Consider the following 22,714-nt stretch of genomic DNA (forward strand, 5'->3'; position numbering starts at 1 on the left):
GACCTTTGTAAGCAGATGACTATACAGTCTTAGTGATAATGACTGGTTACCGTCGTTCATAGAGGTTAGCAATACCTGTGTGCTTAGTGCGAGTTTTTTAACGTTCTTATAGCGTAAAAGTTAATGCAAATTTTGTATGCAGTTGGAACAGCGCCCCTAGCAGCAAACATTCCAACTCCATCCAAATTTGAGTTAACTTTTACGCTATCGAGAACGTTAAACATTCGCACTAAGCACATAGGGGCACAGCAATGTGGCCACCGTCGAGCACTCAATGTTACTCCTTATTGTGGAAATTTTTGGTGATCATATGTTCAGTACGTATTTTCTTAGAAAAAATGTGACCTTCCTAACAAAGCCGCATCGCTTGACATGAGTACACCAGATATCTTATCCTCAACAATTTCTATTTATTATGGATACTTTAAAATCCTCTTTTAAAAGTTATTCCATAGTTAGATAATAAACATTAATACAATTAAAAGCCATCATGTATATAAAAGAACAGTAGGAATAAGAAACCGTATAAAGCGCCCGAACCACGTCGAATATTGAATTTTGCGCCGCGTTTTAACGTTTGGTAATAACGCACATTTTCACTGGAAATGCTTTTATAAACGCAGTTTTAAAATTAAAACGTTGCCTTTCGAGTTTCTGCTCAAAGAGCTTCGGCTCTTTAATCTGTATGTTGAAGTTATTGAGGCGTGAAGTAATAAAGAAATGTATTATGAAGCGCATCCGTTGGAGCTTTGACGACCTGTCATTAGAATAAAAACAATTAAAATTAAGTATTCGTTTTTGGTATCTTTCTATATTACTTTAACGGCCGTCTGGTGTAGTGGTAAGTGACATGGTCACTACACAAGGGGGTCGCGGGTTCGAATCCCGCCAAGGGAAGATATTTGTATGATAAATATAAATGTCTTTTCCAGGGTTATGGATGTATATTAAATATATGTATGTGTATAATAAAAATATTACATTGATATCCGTTACCTGGTACCTGCAACACAAGTTCTTTACGAACTTACCACGGGACCAGTTAACGTGGCGTGATGGTTAAAAAAAAAAAAAATTATTTAATTTATTTACTTTAGATGATTATGACCATCTTACCTTAATGTATTCGTTTGAGTATAGATTACTTGGAGTTAGGATTGCAATGTGTGGAAATTTTACAAATTATTAAATTAACTCATTACTAAAACTAATTATTATAAGAAATTAACATTTTTCGTAATTTTATGTACCCAGTATCTATGTTTTGTTTCATGAAGCTGTGACTTATTGAAATCTTTAGTAATATATAAATATACAGTGGTTTTACGGATGTTCCGTTATAACTATAATTACTGAACCATGCATCCGATTGACTTGAAACTTGGTATCCATGTAGAAAATACATGTACTTAATGGATAGGCTAATATTTATATGAGTGTTGAACTCCCTAATAACAATGACAATAAATAATAATGTTAATTTTAAATGCCAAGCGAAGCGAGACGGCGAGTACGGCTAGTTTGTTTATAAAAGTGCCACTTTGCTTATACAGCAAAGACTGTAACAACTTACATTTAGAAGGTTTTCTTCATGTTGGTCTTATTCGATAAGGACATTTAAGCTGTAGGCATCCCAACATTTGAAGAAGTTCGAATAGATGGGACCCCAATTGTAAATGTCCCAAAATCTAAGAGATTCAATTTTCAATAAATATATTTTAAGTGGGTGGTGCTTACTTATAAGTCCTCGTCTTGCTTGAAGTCTAGTAGCATGTAAAGAGCGTGGATGACGGATTCCTCTTATCCGACCGCGACGGGGCATCGCGAAGCAGCCTTCGCCCGAAACATGTATTGTTGGATCCCCTGGATTCACACTCGGCGCTTTTAGGTCTCTCAAGCACCAGTCACCGTCCTCATCGAACTCGTCGATTACGACGAAGAGTTCGAAGAGCGAACTTAGACACAGCCCACTGAGTTTCTCGCCTGATTTTCTCAGTGGGTCGCGATTCCGATTCGGTTGCAAATTCTGCGAAGCACTGCTCTTGCTAGGGCTAGTGTTAGCAAGTTCTCTTAGGTTGAGCTCGTGAGCTCACCTACCCGTCCAGGCGTAGCTGGAATAGCCTATGGTAGCGAATAAGTAGGGGAAAAAACCGATTCCTTTTCGACCAAGCGATGTGCTAGTATTGTTACGCCGGTAAGACTAACGCCATCTATCACCGAATAGCCGAATGAATATCGAAGGATCTAGTAGCACCTAGAACGCTAGAGAAGTACAACGCCATCTATTGTCAGATAGCGGAAACACAATACTCGAAATGTGTGGAATATTCTCGATAATTCTAGGAATGTGGTATCGGCTATAAAAGCGTTGTAAAGATGGCACGCAGTCAGTTAGTAATCGGAACTACTCGAAGCGAAACAGCGAACGGATTGCCTTAAGCGAAGCGGAAGAAGCGAATGGAGAATTTTAAAGTGTTTGTGAGTGTTTTAAGTGTTAATACAGTGTTAACTTGTAATTCGGTAGAATTTTTATTTATCCCGAACCCCAGCGCGTAACTGTATTAAGTGTTACTTCACTTTTTAGTGATGTATCTTTTTTCCACATACTCCTAACAGCCAACGATTATATTGCATTTGAACATCCAATTGATTAGTAAATTCTAATATACTATTAAGGTAGATAATATTTTAGGGAAGATTTAAAGAAGATAAAAGACAACGTAAAAAAAAAACTGAAAAAATAAAATGGAACACCAGGTTGAAGTATATAAATTGTAGCGGGGTGATTGGCATTGAGAAATGATCTCAACTCACCGGTCGACCAATGAATCAAGATACGGATACTTTTCAGCAAAAAAGCACTCCTTCACATATCGAGACGGAAATATTTTTCGAATCTCAGAAATTGCCCCGGAGACCTGGGGAGTATCTTTTGCGATTTATATTGGGTATAAATTATTTTATTTATATGTGCATACATCTTCGTGAATAGTAATAACGTGCAAAAAAGGAAAAACTATGTTAATCAATAAGTATTTGAAATATAAATTCTCATATTGTTATACTATGAAAGTGTTCCTTTATTCTTAGTAGGTAAGTGATATGTCTTTATCACGAAGCTTACCATGAAGGTTATATTTGGCAAACATAATCTGAGAGAATAAATATTTAATTTTAATCAGAAAATGGATTTTTTTATATGCATAGAGAATAAATAATTTAGAAGTTGGATCTGAATATGTTTTTATGGTATGGTTATGTTTTTACGTTTTTATGTTTCCTTGTCGTATCCATCAGATTTATACAGATCGTTCACATAAAACCGATATACAAGCAAAGCAATAAAGAAATCTGTTCAAATATTCAAGAAGGTGAGAACACAATTTGCATAGTTCTTTCATTGGATCACGTTTTATTGGGTTCAGGCAATCGATGCAAGTAAAATGTTTATGCATGAGTGATGCAGTTAGCTTTGATTTAAATTCAAAAGTCCAGAATATTCTGGAACTAGCATTTGAAATTTAGATCTTGTCCTAGTTTGGTAGAAGATTGTCTAAGACGTTTGTTTTGTATTCAGAAAAAAGTGACCTCAAAGGTTGGCTGGATCGATTAAGCTTTAATTTGACGAGACGCTCAATTTGAGTGTTTATGTAAGTACAGCAATTGCTTGTAAATTTAGATATTAAGGTAAATGAATAAATATTTGATGATGATTAAAAATTGATATGAAATATAAATAACAATAATCCAAAGGATAGTAAGGATTAGTTACTAAGTAGAGCATCTTTTGACCGGATTAAAAGTCTACGACTAAAAAATCTGTTACAAATCAGAAGCTGGGTCAATTTCATAAAAAGATTAATTTAAAAAGAATAATATATAACGCAAGAGGACAAAGGGTGCAGGTGTACTCTGTGATCCAAGCCGACGTATAATATCTAATTAAAGGGATACAAAAATTATATCTAAACAGTGTAAAATGAAATCGCTGTGTGCGTGTGTCTGTTTCTCCTCATAATTCTTTTCGACCAAATAAGCGATTTTAATCAAGTTGTCATTAATAAAAAGTGCGTTAAACAAGGATGTATGGTCGGGTATATAATTTGTAAATATTTTAGACAAAATTTTATACGGTCAATTTGATTCGTGGATACCGCACTGTTTCCTTCGAAGCAGCTTGCGTTCTGGCTGGAACGCCTCTCTGGGACCTGGAGGTGGAGGCATTCACCGCTTATTATGCGTGGTCTACAGACGGTTGAGGCAGTGCACCCGATCATCAGGGACTGGGTGAACCGTGATCGAGACCTTCTCACCTTCCGGTTGACGCAATACCACAACGGAAATGAGTGTATCGGTCGGTACCTATGCCGCATCGCACCAAGGGAGCCGACGATGGAGTGCTAACGCTGTGATTGCGAAAAGGATATGGGGAAGTATTTTTGTCGTGTAAATAGGACCGATTTGGTCGCTGCCAACCGATGTAGTTACGATGCCGGGTAGCAAATTGCCCTAGGTAAAAACTTAAATTTGCACAATAAATTCTAAATCAAACTAAGAAATGTAGCACGTTTGTAGCTTTCTAGTTTCCAACCCTAATCATTTCCTAAACCTTTCTTAGGTTATTTAAAATAGACCCCTTAACACAATCTCCTAGAGTCAGTTTATTTTCTTAACCCTCAGCAACGGTATTCGTCGGACCCTCTATAAAAGCCTCAACACAAACATCTTGAGAGGGATTAGGCTTTCACATACAGTTAAATGTCTGCCACATAATCCAACCATCTTTACTTGACCTAGTTATTTTGTATCGTAATACTGATTTTATGGTATATTTTGTTAATTTATTTAAGTAAAGTAAATTACAGTAAGTAATGAAATTACGTTGGTGATAAATAATTTCGATATCGGGGTTCGAAGGAGCTACAATCCAAAATTGTGTTTTAGATTAATGCGCAAAGTAAGTAGCTCATGGTAGTATTTATATATATATTTTTTCGAAAATCATTGAACATGTGAAAAAAAAAGGATTTGTTAGTTTCTTTCAGTAACCCCCCGCTGAAGGTCAAGGGGCGACCTGAGGGGGCAGAGGCCGTGCGGCGCGCTACCAGCCCTCTAGCGCGCCGCCAAGAAGAAAAATCCTTGAGATTAAAAAGAGCAACCGGTTGGCGGTGTATCGCGTCTCGACCCGGCAGGCTGTTTCTGGTCCAGCGGGTTATTCCGGGACACCAGTGGCACCGTATGGGCGGCCTGACGTGCTGCCGTATCGAGACAGCCGACGTTTCAGAGTCTTCGATTCACCTCAAAGGCTCCGTCGGCCGGGCTTCCTTGGGGTGAGCTGCGCCGTCTGGTTGTAGTGTTGACCGCGGTAACCCCCTTACCTCATCCGGGTTCTGACCTTGGAGGGACGCTTGGGCGAAGAGTGCAGGGGAGTCGTTTAGTGGGTAGGGCCCTGAAAACATCCTTGGGGTCGCGGTCTCGCAGTCGCGGACCAGTCCCACACCTCGTACGAGGTTTGGCCCCCGGCCCGGAAAAAAACACTCATAAAAAAAAACAATTTAACTGTTTTTTAATTTTTAAATAAACAACTACTAATTGAATAAGAACTGTCTGATGAACTCATCTTTGTTTAATACTTCACTATTAAATTTTATTGCCTTTTGTTTATTTCACTTTTACACTAAACACAATATTGCAAATTACCCGAGCACAACAATGGCGGAGAATTTTAGGTGCGTGAGAGCAGACGTAGACACTAACGCGCATACGCACTTGTACCCAGGGAGAAAAAGTTAGACTTTCTTCCCTGTACAGCGGGACGAAAACCGAACTTTCGGCGTAGGTAGGAGAAAAAAGTTTCTTTCAGTAAGTAGCATAGAACCGAAATATTTCTTATTTATAAAAAAAGGAGGGAGTAATTAATATTAATTAAATTTAAAAATTAAAAATCATGATATGAATACCGCCAAAATGAAGATTTAAGGTTGAATTCACAATCGCTTAGGTACAAGGATTGTCCCGTCCTTCAAACTGGAATGAAGGATTTTGTCGTGCGCAGTTATAGGTAGGAAGGATTTTCCTAGCAAAAAGGTATACCGCCATTATGAACGATAAAAAAGTAGTAGCAGATTCAGGTGACCTAGATATCCAAACCCACATCTTTTGAACAACTGCTAGAGATACTATAAGTATATTATTGTTAAGATCCCCAACACTCATTGCACTTTGGAACGATTATATCACGTAAAGTGATTTTCCGATGTCTTTGCATAGAGTAAAAATGTGTTTTTTTTGGAGGACATTCATAAAGTCGTTGCCCTTTAATTGCCGGTCCCCATCGGAGTCGCTTGGCAAGCTGAGTTCTCAAGCTCGCTCACTCATCCTTATGAAGTCCTAAGGAGATGCTAATAGCTATAACATATTATATTGAACTTGACTATGTCCTCGCAATTACCAGCCTCCATGGGCTACGATAGACATTCACTATCAGGGATTGCTAGTCTGCCAAAAATGATTATCTTTTAGGTTCGTAATGCAAAACAGATGATTTAAAAAAAAAAGATGTGTGGTGTCGTGGGACACCGGATAGGAACGAAGTTCCTTATTATAAAAATATTAATTTTTTGAAGTTCTATTTGAGGTATAAAAAAAATAATTATTCAGGTATAATTTTTTTAGATTTTTTTATTGACAAAAAAAAACTACTTTACAAAGTTATCAACTTTATTTTATTCTCAATGATTTATAAAAAAAATATAATAATAATATACAAAGAAACAGCCATTTATATGAATAATAATAACCGTCATCACGTAGACTATACATTAGACACTGTATAGCCATCATACTCAGACTATACATAAATAATAAAAATCTTACGTTACGGACGTTTTTTCCGGTTAGGGTACCCCTCCGCATCGTTCCATAAGGAACTTCGTTCAAAAAAAAAAACAGTGCAATTTCACATCCTTCAATTTTGATTTTTTGTTGTTTAATTAGAAGAATAGGAAGGCAGAAACTGTAACAAATTTTACAAGCGCTACTAGGGATTTCTATGGCTTCAACGTACAGAAAAATTAATATTTGTGTTACCTCAGGGAAAGTTTCCGGATGGTATCATCAAAGTACCACCTGCGTTGAGCCCTCCGCACGGGAATAGTTTCAATAAATGTACATATTTTATGAAATATTTTGCGACAGTTGCTGCGAAGCGAAGGCAGATTACATTAGTTTCCTACGAAAAATGAAGAAAGCAGAAAAATTGACGGCCACAATAGGGAAAATATTGCAATGAAAATTACTGAGATTTTTGTTTTTTTTATTGATTTGTAGGCAGACGAGCATACGGCCAATCTAATGATAAGTGGTTACCGTCGCCCCTGGACTTCAGTAATGCCAGGGGCAGAGCCAAGCCGCTGCCTACTGCTTAATACTCTCCACAAGCGTCGTTTGAAAAAGGACATGTCATAGCGCTCGGGAAACACCGTGGAGGGCAGCTCATTCCATAGCCGGATGGTACGAGATATACATATACTGTGGTGAGAAATGCAACTTTTGCTCCTGAATCATTTATTGTCTCTGACTTGTTGTTTTTACTTTTGCATAGAGTTCAGTTCACGAAATCTTTAAAATTGTAGCTTTTTCTAGTAAACAAGTCGATTTATCGTTGGAGTTTGAAAAGTACAATTGTTGCGACTTCTTTTTCTTTGTTCCTAAGGTTCCTAAGCTTGAATAATCAAGCTTCAACCAAAACCTTCAGATCTATTTCAATCAAACAATGTGTTGAAAAACTATTTTATTAAATTTACATTAATTCACAATCACGTGTAACTGATACAGAACAAGTTTCCATTAAGGCGTTTCGATTTGCGGGACACGCTCGTATTGAATACATTTTCAAAGAAATATCAAAGTTTCGTATTTGCTATACGTTATGATTGTACAAATCTGATAAATATGCTAATAAGCCACACAAATATGGTACAGTAAAAAGTCCCTACACACATTTTTCATGGCCGTCTGGGTTGTGTTTATACAAAAAATAGAGGCCAAATTGATTTTTTTTTCACGAAATGTTTTTCGTATCTTGGCAATTTATACAGTTTTACGTATAATAGTTTTACTAAATGTTTAAAACATGCTTTGATGGAAGATCAGTAATAAAATAAAATTAATAAATAAATTCTTCACTTTCGCATAATCCGGTTCAATTAGGCAAATGGCCTCGACCTAATCGAGAGTTAATTTAATTATTTCAATTAACTTGCGTTCGATAGTAGTTTTAACTTTAATTTTATTTCACTGAAATTTTCCAAAAGCTACATAATTTGCTATTTAAAAATATTTAAACTTTTATACTTGCAAGAAAACGTAATCATTCACGTTGTGGGTCCCAGTAGCGTTTGTGAGTTCACATACCAATTAAAAATAATAAAGAATTGCAAAAATCTAGATATTGATTTTTTAAGTGAAAATCAATAAATTTTCACCTGAATATTTGAATGTGAAACCGTTATATTATTTTATTTCATTCACACGAACGTAATTTTGAATTTTGTCCCTTTGTGTACTTCTTTCTTCGTTTAATTGGCTTTAATTACGTTTTAATAAACTAATTAACACATCAAACTACCTAAATCTATGTTTCCATTTCCCTAACACACACATGCTACTTTTTTTTAATGTCATTAAAAACGAAATTAAAAGGTCCTTGGAAGTAGTTGACTGAAGTCTGGACTATTTTAGGAGGTGGCCCGTACCACTCTACCCGGAAGTTCTCTAAGATCTTAGTCAGGAATGTTTCAATTTCCAATTCGGCGATGCGTCGACCTGGAAATTATAGTGCAATTATGGTTATTAGTCCGGTTAGGAATTCGAATCGAAATGACTTAATCAAATGCGGCATCATGTGTTTAGTTAAATTTATATTTATATTTTATCCTTCCAATTTTTTAACCCTTTTTTATTTATTGCTTAGATGGGTGGACGAGCTCACAGCCCACCTGATGTTAAGTGGTTACTGGAGCCCATAGACATCTACAACGTAAATGCGCCACCCACCTTGAGACATAAGTTCTAAGGTCTCAGGTATAGTTACAACGGCTACCCCACCCTTCAAACCGAAACGCATTACTGTTTCACGGCAGAAATGGGCAGGGCGGTGGTACCTACCCGCGTGGACTCACAAGAGGTTCTACCACCAGTAAAACTCAAATTATGGACATTATTAATGAGGATTTTTGTAGTCCTCACAATAGACTAGACTCACAATAGGTCCTACAGGTGGTAGGACCTATTGTGAGTCCGCACGGGTAGGTACCACCGCCCTGTCTATTTCTGCCGTGAAGCAATAATGCGTTTCGGCTTGAAGGGTGGGGTAGCCGTTGTAACTATACTGAGACCTTAGAACTTATATCTCAAGGTGGGTGGCGCATTTACGTTGTAGATGTCTATGGGCTCCAGTAACCACTTAACACCAGGTGGGCTGTGAGCTCGTCCACCCATCTACGCAATAAAAAAATAAAAAAAAAGTCCTTGGTTGATGTCTATTTCAGTGGCTTTCGTGGATAAACCAGTTTATGGCCATACTGAAATTTAAAGACACATTAGAGCCCATATACATCAGAACATGTTCTACACCACACACGTTCAGGAACGAAAGAAGGAACTTACGGATATTCTACTTATGGAATCACGTTTTTTTTTTGTATTTGTTAATAGCCGAGCTGATTTACAATCAGTCTACAAAACGTCTATCAGATATTTAGTATCTTGATAGAACGTTCAGGGTGGCATAGATTCCTACTAGCAAAAGCGGTTGTGTTTCTATGTGTAAAATTCGTTTTGCTGTTGAGTTTTCTTCTCATAAGTGAACGGTATTCCCTAGTCCGAATTCGAATCTGAATTCAAATCAAAATCTTTGTCTATGATATGGACATTCAGAGTTTAGATGTATGTAATTATATATTTTCAGCAGTCTAAGCCTCTAGCAAGAGCTGTGGTTCACTGAACCTGGCACCCAATTGGCGTCACTACCCACAGAGAAGATTCGCCAATAAATTCAGTGGGATATGCCCATAGAAAAAGTTTATGATCTATAATTACCTATACAACTCCGGACACCGAAGCCGAATGGTGCCATTACAAAAGGGTGCGCTTTTCCGTAGTAAAGCGGGTCATTTTTTTCTGCCAACCAGCGCTCTGGAATGAACTCTGTGGGTCTTGGATAATGTTCTTCCATCAATGATAAATCTTGATGAGCAAAAGCCACGTCGATCTAAACGTTTGAAGTATTATTAGATTCCAATCTATAGAATTTTATAGCATCTAGTTCTAAGTAACTGAGATACATGCAGTGACTTTGTTAATACTCGTAGCTTTACCGTGATTTCTCATTTAAATTCACAGTTAACGACACAATTAATCGAAAGAGATAATAAAACAAAACATTAAAGAATCCCATACTAGGGTTTCTACTCTGTTATTGGTACCAGAAATGCGGATAAGTGATATGAACACGTACTACATCCAGATCTAGGATACTAAATATCTAACAAAAATATAGGGATTGACCCTGACTGGGATTGAAGGTAAGCTTTATAGTATAGGCCATCATCAAATCCTTCATTCATTACATTCAGAACGTGCTCCGCGATTTCACCCAAAAACTGTAGTTCAGTAAGAATGGAATACGTTGAATTATCCTGGGATAATAGTACCTTAGTCATTTTTTACTTTAGTAACTTACTTTAGTATCAATCGATTTGTAGGTTCGTTTGTACATAAAAATTAAAATAAGCGTAGAGATTCGTATTTATTTCATGACGTTACCAGGGACGTGTTCTATACTACATAATTTCACAAATTACTCGTATATATGCAAAGAAATTATAAGAATGATGTTTACCCCTTTCGGTACATGATATCCGAGTATGTTGTATTCTTTAGTAGTGCGTCGAAGATTTCCTGATACAACGGGCATCATTCTCATTGTCTCCTTGATGCATGCTTTCAAATATCTTTTACTTTCTTTCGACATCACTTCTTCCCTCAGCTTCTCCTGTTTTTCTGGATTCTTCGCGAAGAGATATAAGGTTGCCGCAATACTGTTTGCAACCTAAAATTATAAATATTTGTATTAAGGTAACTTTTAAACATTCAAAGAAGTCGAGTTGGTTGAAACATGACAGTTCGGTCCAATTATAAAAAAAAAAACATGGTTCCAAATGAGTAGAAAGTCCCCTTGGTGTACTCTCTAAAGCGTTTGTTGGTAAATGCCAGACGCGGAGCATTGGCGATAGTTAAGTTGCTATTACAGAAACTGAACTCACTGTATCCACTCCAGCGACAAGCATATCTGTAGCCATGATATAAGCGTATTGTTCGTTGATGTCAAGTAGTTTTTCTAGTACACCTTTTTGTTCGTCAGGTTTATTCTCGTTTTTGTTAATGTTTCTCATAGCTTTATTAATGAAATATTTGCTTAGACTGCAACAGATGATTGAAGACGTAATATTATGTGATGATTGATTCAACTCTTTCGATAAACAAGAAACACATTTTTTCGACGTTGTATTTAAAGGATTTAAGAAACTCACTAATTTTCAGTTGACTTGTTTTTCTTATCTTGATGCATTTGAAGAAATAAGTTAACAATTCATTTGGTGTTTAATTATACAGAGAATTAATTTAAGCTACAAAACGAAATTTCTGCCGTGAAGCGTTTCGGTTTGAAGGGTGGGGCAGCCGCTGTAACTATACTGAGACTTTAGAACTTGTATCTCAAGGTGGGTGGCGCGTCTACGTTGTAGATGTCTATGGGCTCCAGTAACCACTTAACATCAGGTGGGCTGTGAGCTCGTCCACCCATCTAAGCAATAAAAAAAAAAAAAAACCATCGCCCATCTCGACAGAGTAAAGTAGAAATGCTATTGTAATAACGACTGCCCTTTACAAGGCATCCAAAACAAAACATATACTTGCAAAGGCTTTGCAGCCAAAATACGCTGGAAAGTGGCCGTGAATACACACAGACCGCCTCATAATAAGCTTACAGATTCTGTTTAATTAGATGTTAAATCGAAATTCGAGAACATCTTTTGATATTAAACAGATTCAGATAGGTTTAAGGACCTCATCTGTGTTCAATCGTTTCTGTCAAAAAATAATAGAGATTCAGTAATTCGTGGCTCCGGTAGCATTTTTCGATTCAGTCTCCCTACTAAAATATGGCCCAATTTTTGTTAAGTTGCATAAATTAGTTTTTCGATACTATGTGTAAATAGCAGAGTGATATTACAAGGTGGTGATTTAAAGTGTTAACATATTTTTTTAGTGAAAACTTCGGCGTCATTCTTCAAGGTACCTATGGACTCTGGTTTTAGACCAGATAGATCGTAAATTGATATGAAAGATCGTTTCGTTGAATCCGATCAAATAAATCTTACTAGAGGTCCCGCGGTAGTCGAAATTCGACTATAATTAATTGGAATTGTAAGTTTGTACACTATTATGATTGTATTTTATACTTCTATAGTAACAAATTTCGCCAAGGCTACTCGTTAAAAAAATATTAATAAAGACAAACAATATTTAATCTATTCTCAATTTGACAACAGACGTCAAGAACAAAAGTTTGACAATAAATAGTATGCTTGCGTGTGTGCGTCAAATACATGGTATGTAGTGTGTGTAATGTTTTCTTTATTGATTTAACGTATCTTTTATGCATTATTTAAAAAAAAAAATTAGCATTGTGCACTTCTTCTCTATATTCTCTATAAGTGTGGAAAATTTCATACTCCTCTGTCCGCGCAATTTTCGTAAAAAGGGATACAAAGTTTTTGCTTCACGTATTAATATATAGATTCTTGACATTTGCGCGGGAACAAAATGACATTTAATATCAATAAACTTACTTACTCTTCCTGTAACTGAAACATCTTCATTGCCTTCTTATATGTTGGAGTTGAAAATATATGCCACAAGCTTGGTTGGAAATCTAATTGATTAGATAAATTGAAGATCTGGTGAACGCATTCGATCAACTTCTTTTCCGGTGAGTTTTCAGCCAAGTTTGGATCGAAGCAGTTCAATCTAATTCCGAAAGCTACAACTCCGATTGACTCAAGTGCCCAGAGATTCATTTCATCGTCGAATTTAGCCCGAAGACGATTGTTTTCATCTAATTTTGATTTCATTCTAAAAAAATAAATAATAATAAAATCTTTATGAATTACAAGAATGAAAACTTGTTTTGTAACTAACGCTTTTGTATTTCGAAGGCTTACTTAGTTAATAGGCTCTTCATCCATTACTTTGTATGTATCGAAATCCAAAATGTTATTATTTGAAATATATTACCTATTCATCATCTCTTGAGCCACTTCATCGATAGCCGCGCTGTACAGTTTTATGGTTTTTGGCTGCAACAGTACTGGATTTACTGTTGAACGTAAATCCCACCACTCATCACCCTGACTGTAATAATGATACTGTATTGTAGATGACTAGCGACCCGCCCTCGCTTCGCTTCGGAAAATGTAATTTATTATTGATTTCTCCACTATTTGATGGATGTTATTATACATATAAACCTTTCTCTTCAATCATTCTATCTATTAAAAAAAACCACATCAAAATCCGTTGCGTAGTTTTAGATATATAAGCAAACGCAGGGATATAGGGGCAGAGAAAGCGACTTTGTTTTATACTATGTAGTGATAATACAATGGTCGTTGCAATACCACAGTACTGGCATTGTAGTGGATGTGATCACAAGTCAGGCTATGCTTAAAATCCCTTTTGGATTTAGGACACCAAGCTGCCACTTTTTCTGGTATGTCTAGATTTACTAAATCATATAGTATTGGTAGTGATTTGTTCACGAACAAGCTCTACGACGAAGGAATATCGTCTAATAAAATCATACATGGAAATTTTTTAAATGCCCGATTGTAAAATTGTAGGGCATACCGTGTGATCGCATGGACCCATATTATTTGGTAACCTTATGCACTCCGCTGTGAAGCGCAAAATAGTTTTTATTCTCCCAAATTATTCCTATAAAATACCTATTTAAGACTCTTATTTCAAGGTGGGAAGCGGCTTTTACGTTGCCATATCTACTGACTCCTGTCTTTGTGGATGTACGTAAAAAGGTAGGGTGTAGGGTAGGTAGGGTGTTTTCGGTATTTAGATTGACTAGTGGTCGCCCAGTAGACAAAACTCGACTATAATTATTAATTTAAATTATAAGTTTTGAACATTATTAAGGTTCTATTGTCAAAGAAATTTTATTTCTATAATCACAGATTTCGCTAAGGCTACACTATGGACAAATAATATTAAAGAAATCAATATTATTCGCTTCTCAACTTGACCACAGACTTTAACAATAAAAAAATAGTATATATGCGTATGTGTGTCAAATACATGTTAGTGTGTGTAATGTTTTCTTCAATGCTTAATTTATTTTTTATGCATTATTTAAAAAAATATTAGCATTGTGCACTCCTTCTCTATATTCTCTATAAGTGTGGGAAATTTCATACTCCTCCGTGTGCGCAATTTTCGTAAAAAGGGATACTAAGTTTTGCTTCATGTATTATTATTATTTTTTTATACAGATAATGTAGAATGTCTTTTAGTTTGAAGGAAATTATAGATGTTTCTTTATAGACATAGATTAGGAGATATGTTTTTTTTTTAAATACTTACGGGAAGAAGTAGGTAGTTAACGTAATAAAATTAACACAAATCTATACTCACTCAGTAATTAATCCAGTTAATTTTTTATGATTATTTTCATGTTTCTTAATGTGCTTCCTGTAATATGCTAATGAATTGAAACCACCTCGATACGGTAGATGATTTTCACTTCGCAAAACCTTAAAAGTTATTACACATCGATGTACTACATATATAGAATTGTTATCAGTCAGAATAATACTGTTTTTTTTTTTCAGGAGGAAATCACCGGACTTCCGCCCTCCACAGGGGATGGAGGGCGGGGCGTGACGGAGTTGAACCGACTAAAACCTCCTGTCGCTCAACAACCAGCATCCAACCTTGCATGAGACAGAACTCATGAAAAGACAAACGGGGGAAAGTGAAGCGTTTAGTGCGGAGCACATCTTTCCCATCACCCTCCCCCTCGGGACGCCGGACCGGCTGTCGTCGGCGCCACGACCACCAGCCCTGTCGATCGCCAGGCTATCCGAAGCACGCCTACGGAATACCCCGCTGGATCAGAATCAGCGTAGGTTGAGGATAGCCGGCCTTCCATCACCCGGATGCTCTTGCATAAAACGCGTGTAGAGCAGCTTGCATGTCGTCTTCTTAGCCCCCCCCTCGCCGGTACCCAGGCCGACATGTGAGGGAGACCCGAAAGACTTAGAGGGCCAGGGCTTGGGTGAGATCCGCCTCCCTGGCCCCCGCTCGACGGCGGCGGGATTGTGCGTCTCTCACGCGCCCCGCCGCCTCCTTCTGCGAGATGGTGCACTCGCAGAAGTCGAGTAACCACGTTTTTTTTCCTCATTATAAATATCTTGATGGAAACGGTACAGACATATATAACAAAACGGAACAAATCTTGCTAATCAAGTGTTTAATTACTAAAAAAACATTGTTTTTTTTTGGTCGTTAAAATTGTGATTTTGGTGTTTGTGTTTGATTTCGAAACAGAGTTCCTCCATACTATTTAGACCACATCGTTCATTCACAGTGCCACTTCAGAGATCTCTTTTTTCATGTACTGTCTGGTTTTGGAATGAACAGCTCTCGACGCTGTGTACTAAGAGTTATGACACGTGCAGATTTGAAGAGAGTACTAAGTGGCAAAGAAAGGTTTCGCTGTATCATTGGCTTTGCTGATGTCCATGAGCAACAGAAACCACTCACCATGAGACGGGTCGTAGGTTTGTCTGTCTAAAAAGCAAATAAAAATATCCACTTAAACGTTGTTCTGTAAGTGGTGTATTGAGATTAATTTTTATTTTTTTTATTTTTTATTGCTTAGATGGGTGGACGAGCTCACAGGCCACCTGGTGTTAAGTGGTTACTGGAGCCCATAGACATCTACAACGTAAATGTGCCACCCACCTTGAGATATAAAGTTCTAAGGTCTCAAGCATAATTACAACGGCTGTCCCATCCTTCAAACCGAAACGCATTACTGCTTCACGGCAGAAATAGGCAGGGTGGTGGTACCTATCCGTGCGGACTCACAAGAGGTCCTACCACCAGTAATTTAACATAGGATTCAGTTAACATTTGTTTTATTGAAGTGAACAATTAATCATATGTACGAAGAAGTACGTATGTACCTATCATGTGATCTGAAATACTCACTTTAGCTGCAGACTCGGGATCATACACCATCAGTAATGTGTTTCTGGCAAATAGCGGATCAAGTTTGACTATAGGTCCGTACAATTTGAATAGTTTTGCTGAGAAATCTTTAGTGTCCGGAGTGTAGAGTGAACCTAAAAACAGATTATTTTTTAAAGTTGACGTAGTTAGAGTCGACAAAATATACTGACAACTTAGAATGAAAGCTAAAGTCCGAAATTTTAAAGACATGTCGATCTCTCGTTTATTAGACACTACTAGCGACCCGCCCTCGCTTCGCTTCGGAAACTGTAATTCATTATTGATTTCTCCACTGTTTAATGGATGTTATTATACAAATAAACCTTCCTCTTCAATCACTCTATCTATTAAAAAAAATCGCATCAAAATTCGTTGCGTAGTTTTAAAGATTTAAGCATACATAGGGACAGATAGATATAGGGACAGAGAAAAAGACTTTGTTTTATACTATGTAGTGATGCTTCATGGATTATCGCAATCGAATCCCAAAAGCAACGCATATGCGATGAAACACGAATCTATGTAGTACCTACTAGAGGTCCCGCAGTAGTCGAAATTCGACTATAATTAATTGGAATTGTAAGTTTGTACACTATTATGATTGTATTTTCAACGCCAATACTACATTATAGAAAAATATTAATAAAGACCAACAATATTTAATCGATTCTCAATTTGACCACAGACGTCAAGAACAAAAGTTTGACAATAAATAGCATGCATGCGTGTGTGCGTCAAATACATGGTACGTAGTGTGTGTAATGTTTTCTTTATTGATTTAATGTATCTTTTAAGTATAATTTAAAAAAAATATTAGCATTGTGCACTTCTTCTCTATATTCTCTATAAGTGTGGAAAAATTCATACTCCTTCGTCCACGCAATTTTCGTTAACAGGGATACAAAGTTTTTGCTTCACGTATTAATATATAGATATATCGAGTAGTGAAGGTCTGTTTGGTTTAAGCGTTTGACATTTTGCTTAGCACGCGACATTTATATTTGCAATTAAAGCGTTTTTCATCGTTTGCCTGTTTCATTAACAGTACGATGTTTCTAATTGAACTACAATTCAGCTTATTCCATTGAAATAGCCGAAGAAGTTTTTTTGTTATGATATTTTTTTCCAAATTTAATAGTTTATCTTTTTTTTTGATTGCCCCTGTAGGCAGATGAGCATACGGCCTACCTGATGGTGATTGGTTACCGTCGCCCATGGACTTCAGCAATGCCAGGGGCAGAGCCAAGCCGCTGTCTACCGCTTAATACTCTCCACAAGCCTCGTTTGAAGAAGGACATGTTATAGCGCTCGGGAAACACCGTGGAGGGGAGCTCATTCCATAGCCGGATGGTACGTGGCAAAAAAGATCTCTGGAAACGCACTATCGATGAACGTAGTGGCTCCAGGTAGTATGGATGAACTCTACTCCGGTGGCGGGCGGTGCGATGGTAAAAACGAGATGACGGTATCATCTCGAACAATTCCTCAGAGCACTCCCCATGGAACATACGGTACAGAATACAGAGGGAACCGAAGTCCCTCCGCAGACCCAGAGGTTCCAAACGATCCGTGAGATCCGTTATCTGTAAAGTTGTAAAAATGTCGCTTATATCAAACAGCCTTTTACCCCACCATGTGTATATGAAGTCAATATTGTGTATATGTGCTCCTTATATACTTCGAAACGGTTAGACCGATTAAGATGAAATTCTACTACAGTAAAATTATACTAGCGGATGATCTTGTGAAGACTGGTATGTAGTGATTGAATCAAAATCAAATCATAGATCGGCCAGGCCGGTTTAGGTTAGCATGCAATATAACATTATTAGCTTTCAGTCGCTTAAGAGAAATACACTGATGATATTTTAATTCGAGTGTGATAATAGTAATGTTTTCGTTTCTAAATTCGTTATAAGCAGCCGTTGAACTATAATACTTACACTATACACACTATAACTTTACAATATTATTATTGCGATTAAAAGAAAAGTTAAAAAATCGAGAACGCTCGAGAAGTGCAACGCCATCTATTATCAAATAGCGGAAACACATATTGAAACCACTCGACTGGTCAGGAATGTTCTTCATAATTCTAGGGATATCGTATCGACTATAAAAGTGTTACAGAGATGACACGGAGGCAGTGATCTACTCGAAGCGAAACAGCGAACGGTTCACCAGAAGCGAAGCGGAAGAAGCGAATTACGAATTGTAAAATGTTCTGTGAGTGTTTTAAATGTTAAATAAAGTTTCAATTTGTACTTCGGTAGAATTTTTATTAATTAGTCAGGTATTCGAGACCCCTTATGGGGCGCGGATTGAGCTTTAGGGCAATCCCACTGCTCGGGTTGTAGGCTTCTTTTCTCGCTAGTTATGAATGATGTATTTGCTGGAATTATATAAAAATGTTGGCATTGTTGTGGGGACGGAATATTGATCCGAGGTTGCGAGTACTCCTGCGTTGAAAATCGAAAACCCGTTCTCTTTTCATTTCTCTCTATCGAAGATAATATATAAAGTGTGAAAGTAATTAACTGATCTGAACTAACCTCCCGGAATGAAATGTAGTAAAGGTCCAATGAGGGGCAATGATGAAGGGCCAGGTATTTCATGGAAGGGCTTTAAGTTTGTGACGTCAACGTTTTCTGATGTACTGACTGTTGCTTGATATCTGGAAGTATATATTTTACGTATTTAAAGTAAGTATATGTATTATGCCACTTGAGACTTACATATCTCATGTCTCATGTCATGTTGTGATCGATTGGCTCCGGTAATCACTTAAAAGGGCTAAGAGCGAGCTCTCTCATCCGTCGAAGCAATAAAAAAAAGAATATTTATTTTAAGTTGGTAAACGAATGATTTGATAATGACGTCACACTTTTGGAGATAAAAGTTATTAATTAAAACCCTGGCATTAAATTCAATTTTGAAAAAAGAAAAAAAATGTTATGAATAAAATATATAGACCTATCATATTGTTCAGTCCACAGACATCCCATAGGATACGTTTAGGCTGGTAGGCTTCCTCAAGCTTCATCACAACGACTGGTCCTTTTTTTTTTTTTTTCGGGTAGAGGTCCGAACCTCCTACGAGGTCCCCGCGCAAAAGGGGCGCGCGGGGTATGTGAGACTCTACAATCTGCATGGTGTTGTGAGCAGACCGCGGGCCCAAGGATTTTAGGGCCCACCCACTAAACGACTCCCCTGCACTCTTACACCCGACGTCCGATCCCCTCCGAGGTCAGAACCCGGATGAGGTAGGGGGGTTACCGCGGTCAACACTACAACCAGATGGCGCGGCTCACCCCAAGGACGCCCAGCCGATGGAGCCTTCGAGGCGAATCGAAGGCTCTGAAACGTTGGCCGTCTCGGTACGGCAGCTCGTCGGGCCGCCCAGACGGTGCTGCTGGTGTCCCGGAATACCCCGCTGGACCAGAACCAGCCTGCCGGGTCGGGACGCGATACACCGTCGTCCGGTCGCTCTATTTACTCCATGGCAGCGTGCTAGAGTGCTGGTAGCGCGCCGCACGGCCTCACCCCCTCAGGTCGCCCCTTGACCTTCACCGGGGGGAGTTCGCCTCTTACAGGGGCCGAAGTCGGGCAAAAGCCCTTCTGCGGCCCCCGGCTCGGCGGCGACGGATAGGTGCGGAGAGGGATGAGCTCTCCCTCTCTCGTTCCGCCGCCTCCTTCTGCGAGATGGTGCACTCGCAGAAGTCGAGCATCACCTTCCAGGACTCATCGCTGCCGAGCATCGTAGCCACGACAGTCGGCAGCGACAAGTCCGGTCCTATTTGCGAGACAAGGACACGGCGTTGCTCCACCCATGCGGGGCAATGTGCGAGCGTATGCTCGACCGTGTCCTCGTCGCAGTCACAGTGGTGACACTCCATCGTCGGTTCCCTCCGGGAAACGCGATGCAGGTACCGGCCGAAACACCCATGGCCGGTAAGCATTTGCGTCAACCGGAAGGTGAGACGCCCTTGGTCACGGTTCGCCCATTTCGCGAGGACCGGGCGCACTGCCTCGACGGTCCGGAGACCGGCCGACGGGTCCGCCAAGCGGCGAGACCACGCCTCCAACAACGACTGGTCCTGGGCTGCCTACATCCAGAGTAACGAGCAAAATACCAATAAATTTGTATAAAATATTATATCTTAAATTATATCTTCTGAACATCATATCGAGCAAGATCGAAGGAAAGACACATGAAAAAAAAGTAATGATATATAATGTATGTCTGATAGTTATGTGTTAGATTTTTTAATGACTAACATATATTATGATATAAGTAATTGCTACTAACAAAATGTTATGGTTTGTTTTAAAAAAAACTGAAATAAAGTATAAATAAATAAATTAACTGAAATTAAAAAAACAAAACAAACCGGATATAAGTTGAAATCCGGTTTTTTGTTTTGACGCCATATTTGTCTGGCTCTTTACTTAAAAGTTTAGCCTGCTTTGTGTTTAATTAAATTAAAATATTCAGTTGCAGACAGATAACTTTCTCATTATTTGACATTAGTTTCAATAGACAATAATATAATGATTAATGACAACATCTGTTAATACTAACAAAACATTGAAAGCGTAATTAAAATATAATATCGAACTCATAGCTTACCTCACGCCTTTTATTCGTATCCATATAGGATTCAAAATTGATCTCAACTTCGGCGCATTCATGATGACACTGTTAATATTTACTTTAAAAATATTTTAAATTAATATTATTGTAAAAAGTATTCACACAATCGTCTTCGTAACAATGTAATCACAAACTGTTACATAAAATAGATTACGAACGCACGAAACAATAATATTATCACTTCAAAATTCTTACAAATAATATTCATTTTCGTATTACGCAATTTATAAACAAAACAACCAAATGTAATGTATTAGAACAAACTACGGTCGCTCATAACGAGTAGCGATTCCATATGTTGTTGACCTTGGTTTAATATTAGATATGTAGGTATATACGATTAAAAAATTCAACACCTACAAAATCAGCACGGTACCTGATATAAGATCCATTTACAGCCAAAAACGTTTTTTTTGTGATTGTTTTTTTCTTAGAAATTTTTAATTTTACTATAGAAATCAATACAGTTATATAAAGACTTACGTATACTTATACATATTATGTATGAATTTTAACAGGAAAATTCTTGATTGATTTAAAATAATCACTGAAAACTGTTTATCAGTCTGTTTATCAGAGCTCTATAAAATATATTGAAGTGAATTTTTTTCTAAATCAAATATCTGACCCGGCAAACGTTGTTTGCCATATAAATTATTTCTAGGAAAGATAAAAAACCTAGATACCGACTGCAGCACCCTCTGTCGGGCTGATTTGTGAATCTAAACCATCCAAATGCATACAAAAAAAATCATTCAATCGTCCAGCCGTTAGGAGGAGTTCAGTGACAAACACACGCACAGAAGAAATATATATATAAAGATGGTGTCTTATAAAAATGCAGCAATGTGTTTAATTCTAAGATTTAAGGTTAATTGAATTTCGTAAATTACTGATTTGTCATATCTTAAAAAAGAATATATGTAATATACTTGCATTTACATAATAATATATGCAATAAAAAAATTAATACGGAGTTTTCATTAGTGGGCCAGTACTTTAATTTGTTGGCCGATCTACACTAATGGTGTCAGTCAGAATCCAGTTGAAAATTCGACTATACATATACCTAGTCAGGTCATAAATTCTGTCACATGTTTAATGTAAAATAATTGAAACAAGTTTATTCATTATGTAACTATTCATATACCAAAATGAACTTAACAAGACATAGATTCTTATGACACTAAAGTTTATTCAAAATTACCTCCGTGATTTTGAATACCTTCAATCTGCGCGGCCAGTCGTCTATCGCAGCACGAACGAGGTCCATGTGAATATCGGCGGCTGCCTTAATCAAGGATGTCTTGAGTGACTCCAAATTGTAATGAGGCTTTGAGCACGCCTTTTCCTCCAAGTGTTGCCATATCTTGTAATCTAACGGATTCAAATCTGGACTGGAGGAGGGCCAGTCTTCGTACCGGATGAAGTCGATTTCACGCGCCGCCAGCCAGTCTTGTGTGCTCTTCGCTCTATGAGCTGGCGCCGAATCTTGTTGGAATACCCAGTGCCTGTTATTGAAAATGGTATGAGAAACAGGTTCCACAAGGTTCGTCAGGACTGTATTTTGATACACAACTGCATTCGTTTTTACACCTTTCTCACAAAAATGTACCTCTGTTAAGCCCCAATAAGAAACTCCCAACCATACCATGAGCGAGGATGGAAAATGACCTCGTTGGATACGCGGAA

General features: G+C 37.7%; 1 protein-coding gene across 3 annotated transcripts; it reads right to left on the reverse strand.

Moving 5' to 3' along the window:
- Positions 1-6,713: 6,713 nt before the first annotated feature.
- LOC114241756 (cytochrome P450 CYP12A2) lies at positions 6,714-21,288 on the reverse strand. 3 transcript variants are annotated; one of them, XM_089732236.1, is made up of 10 exons: positions 19,342-19,420; positions 18,921-19,042; positions 16,348-16,481; positions 14,767-14,885; positions 13,360-13,476; positions 12,919-13,197; positions 11,328-11,484; positions 10,904-11,113; positions 10,102-10,273; positions 6,714-8,826 (listed from the first exon to the last, which is right to left on the reverse strand). In XM_089732236.1, the coding sequence occupies exons 1-10, from the start codon at positions 19,371-19,373 to the stop codon at positions 8,666-8,668; spliced, it is 1,503 nt and encodes a 500-aa protein (XP_089588362.1). In that variant the 5' UTR covers positions 19,374-19,420; the 3' UTR covers positions 6,714-8,665. The 3 variants fall into 3 exon arrangements, with proteins under 3 accessions (XP_089588362.1, XP_028028513.2, XP_089588363.1); XM_028172712.2 differs by lacking the exon at positions 19,342-19,420 and adding an exon at positions 20,999-21,288 and having other exon boundaries at positions 6,715-8,826; XM_089732237.1 differs by lacking the exons at positions 18,921-19,042; positions 19,342-19,420 and adding an exon at positions 20,999-21,287 and having other exon boundaries at positions 6,715-8,826.
- Between the last annotated feature and the right edge of the window lie 1,426 nt (positions 21,289-22,714).

Source organism: Bombyx mandarina, chromosome 13, assembly GCF_030267445.1.
Source record: "Bombyx mandarina strain Sakado chromosome 13, ASM3026744v2".
In the NCBI taxonomy this organism is placed as follows: Eukaryota; Metazoa; Arthropoda; class Insecta; order Lepidoptera; family Bombycidae; genus Bombyx; species Bombyx mandarina.

What these genes read in the sequence shown, in the direction of transcription:
- LOC114241756 (XM_028172712.2), bottom strand. Translation starts at nt 21,060, where the DNA reads ATGAATGCGCCGAAGTTGAGATCAATTTTGAATCCTATATGGATACGA. An exon ending in ATACGAATAAAAGGCGTGAG is followed by an intron (nt 19,043 to 20,998) that starts GTAAGCTATGAG and finishes ATATACTTCCAG; the next exon opens with ATATCAAGCAACAGTCAGTA. An exon ending in CGGTGTCCGGAGTTGTATAG is followed by an intron (nt 8,827 to 10,101) that starts GTAATTATAGAT and finishes TATAATTTCCAG; the next exon opens with GTCGACGCATCGCCGAATTG.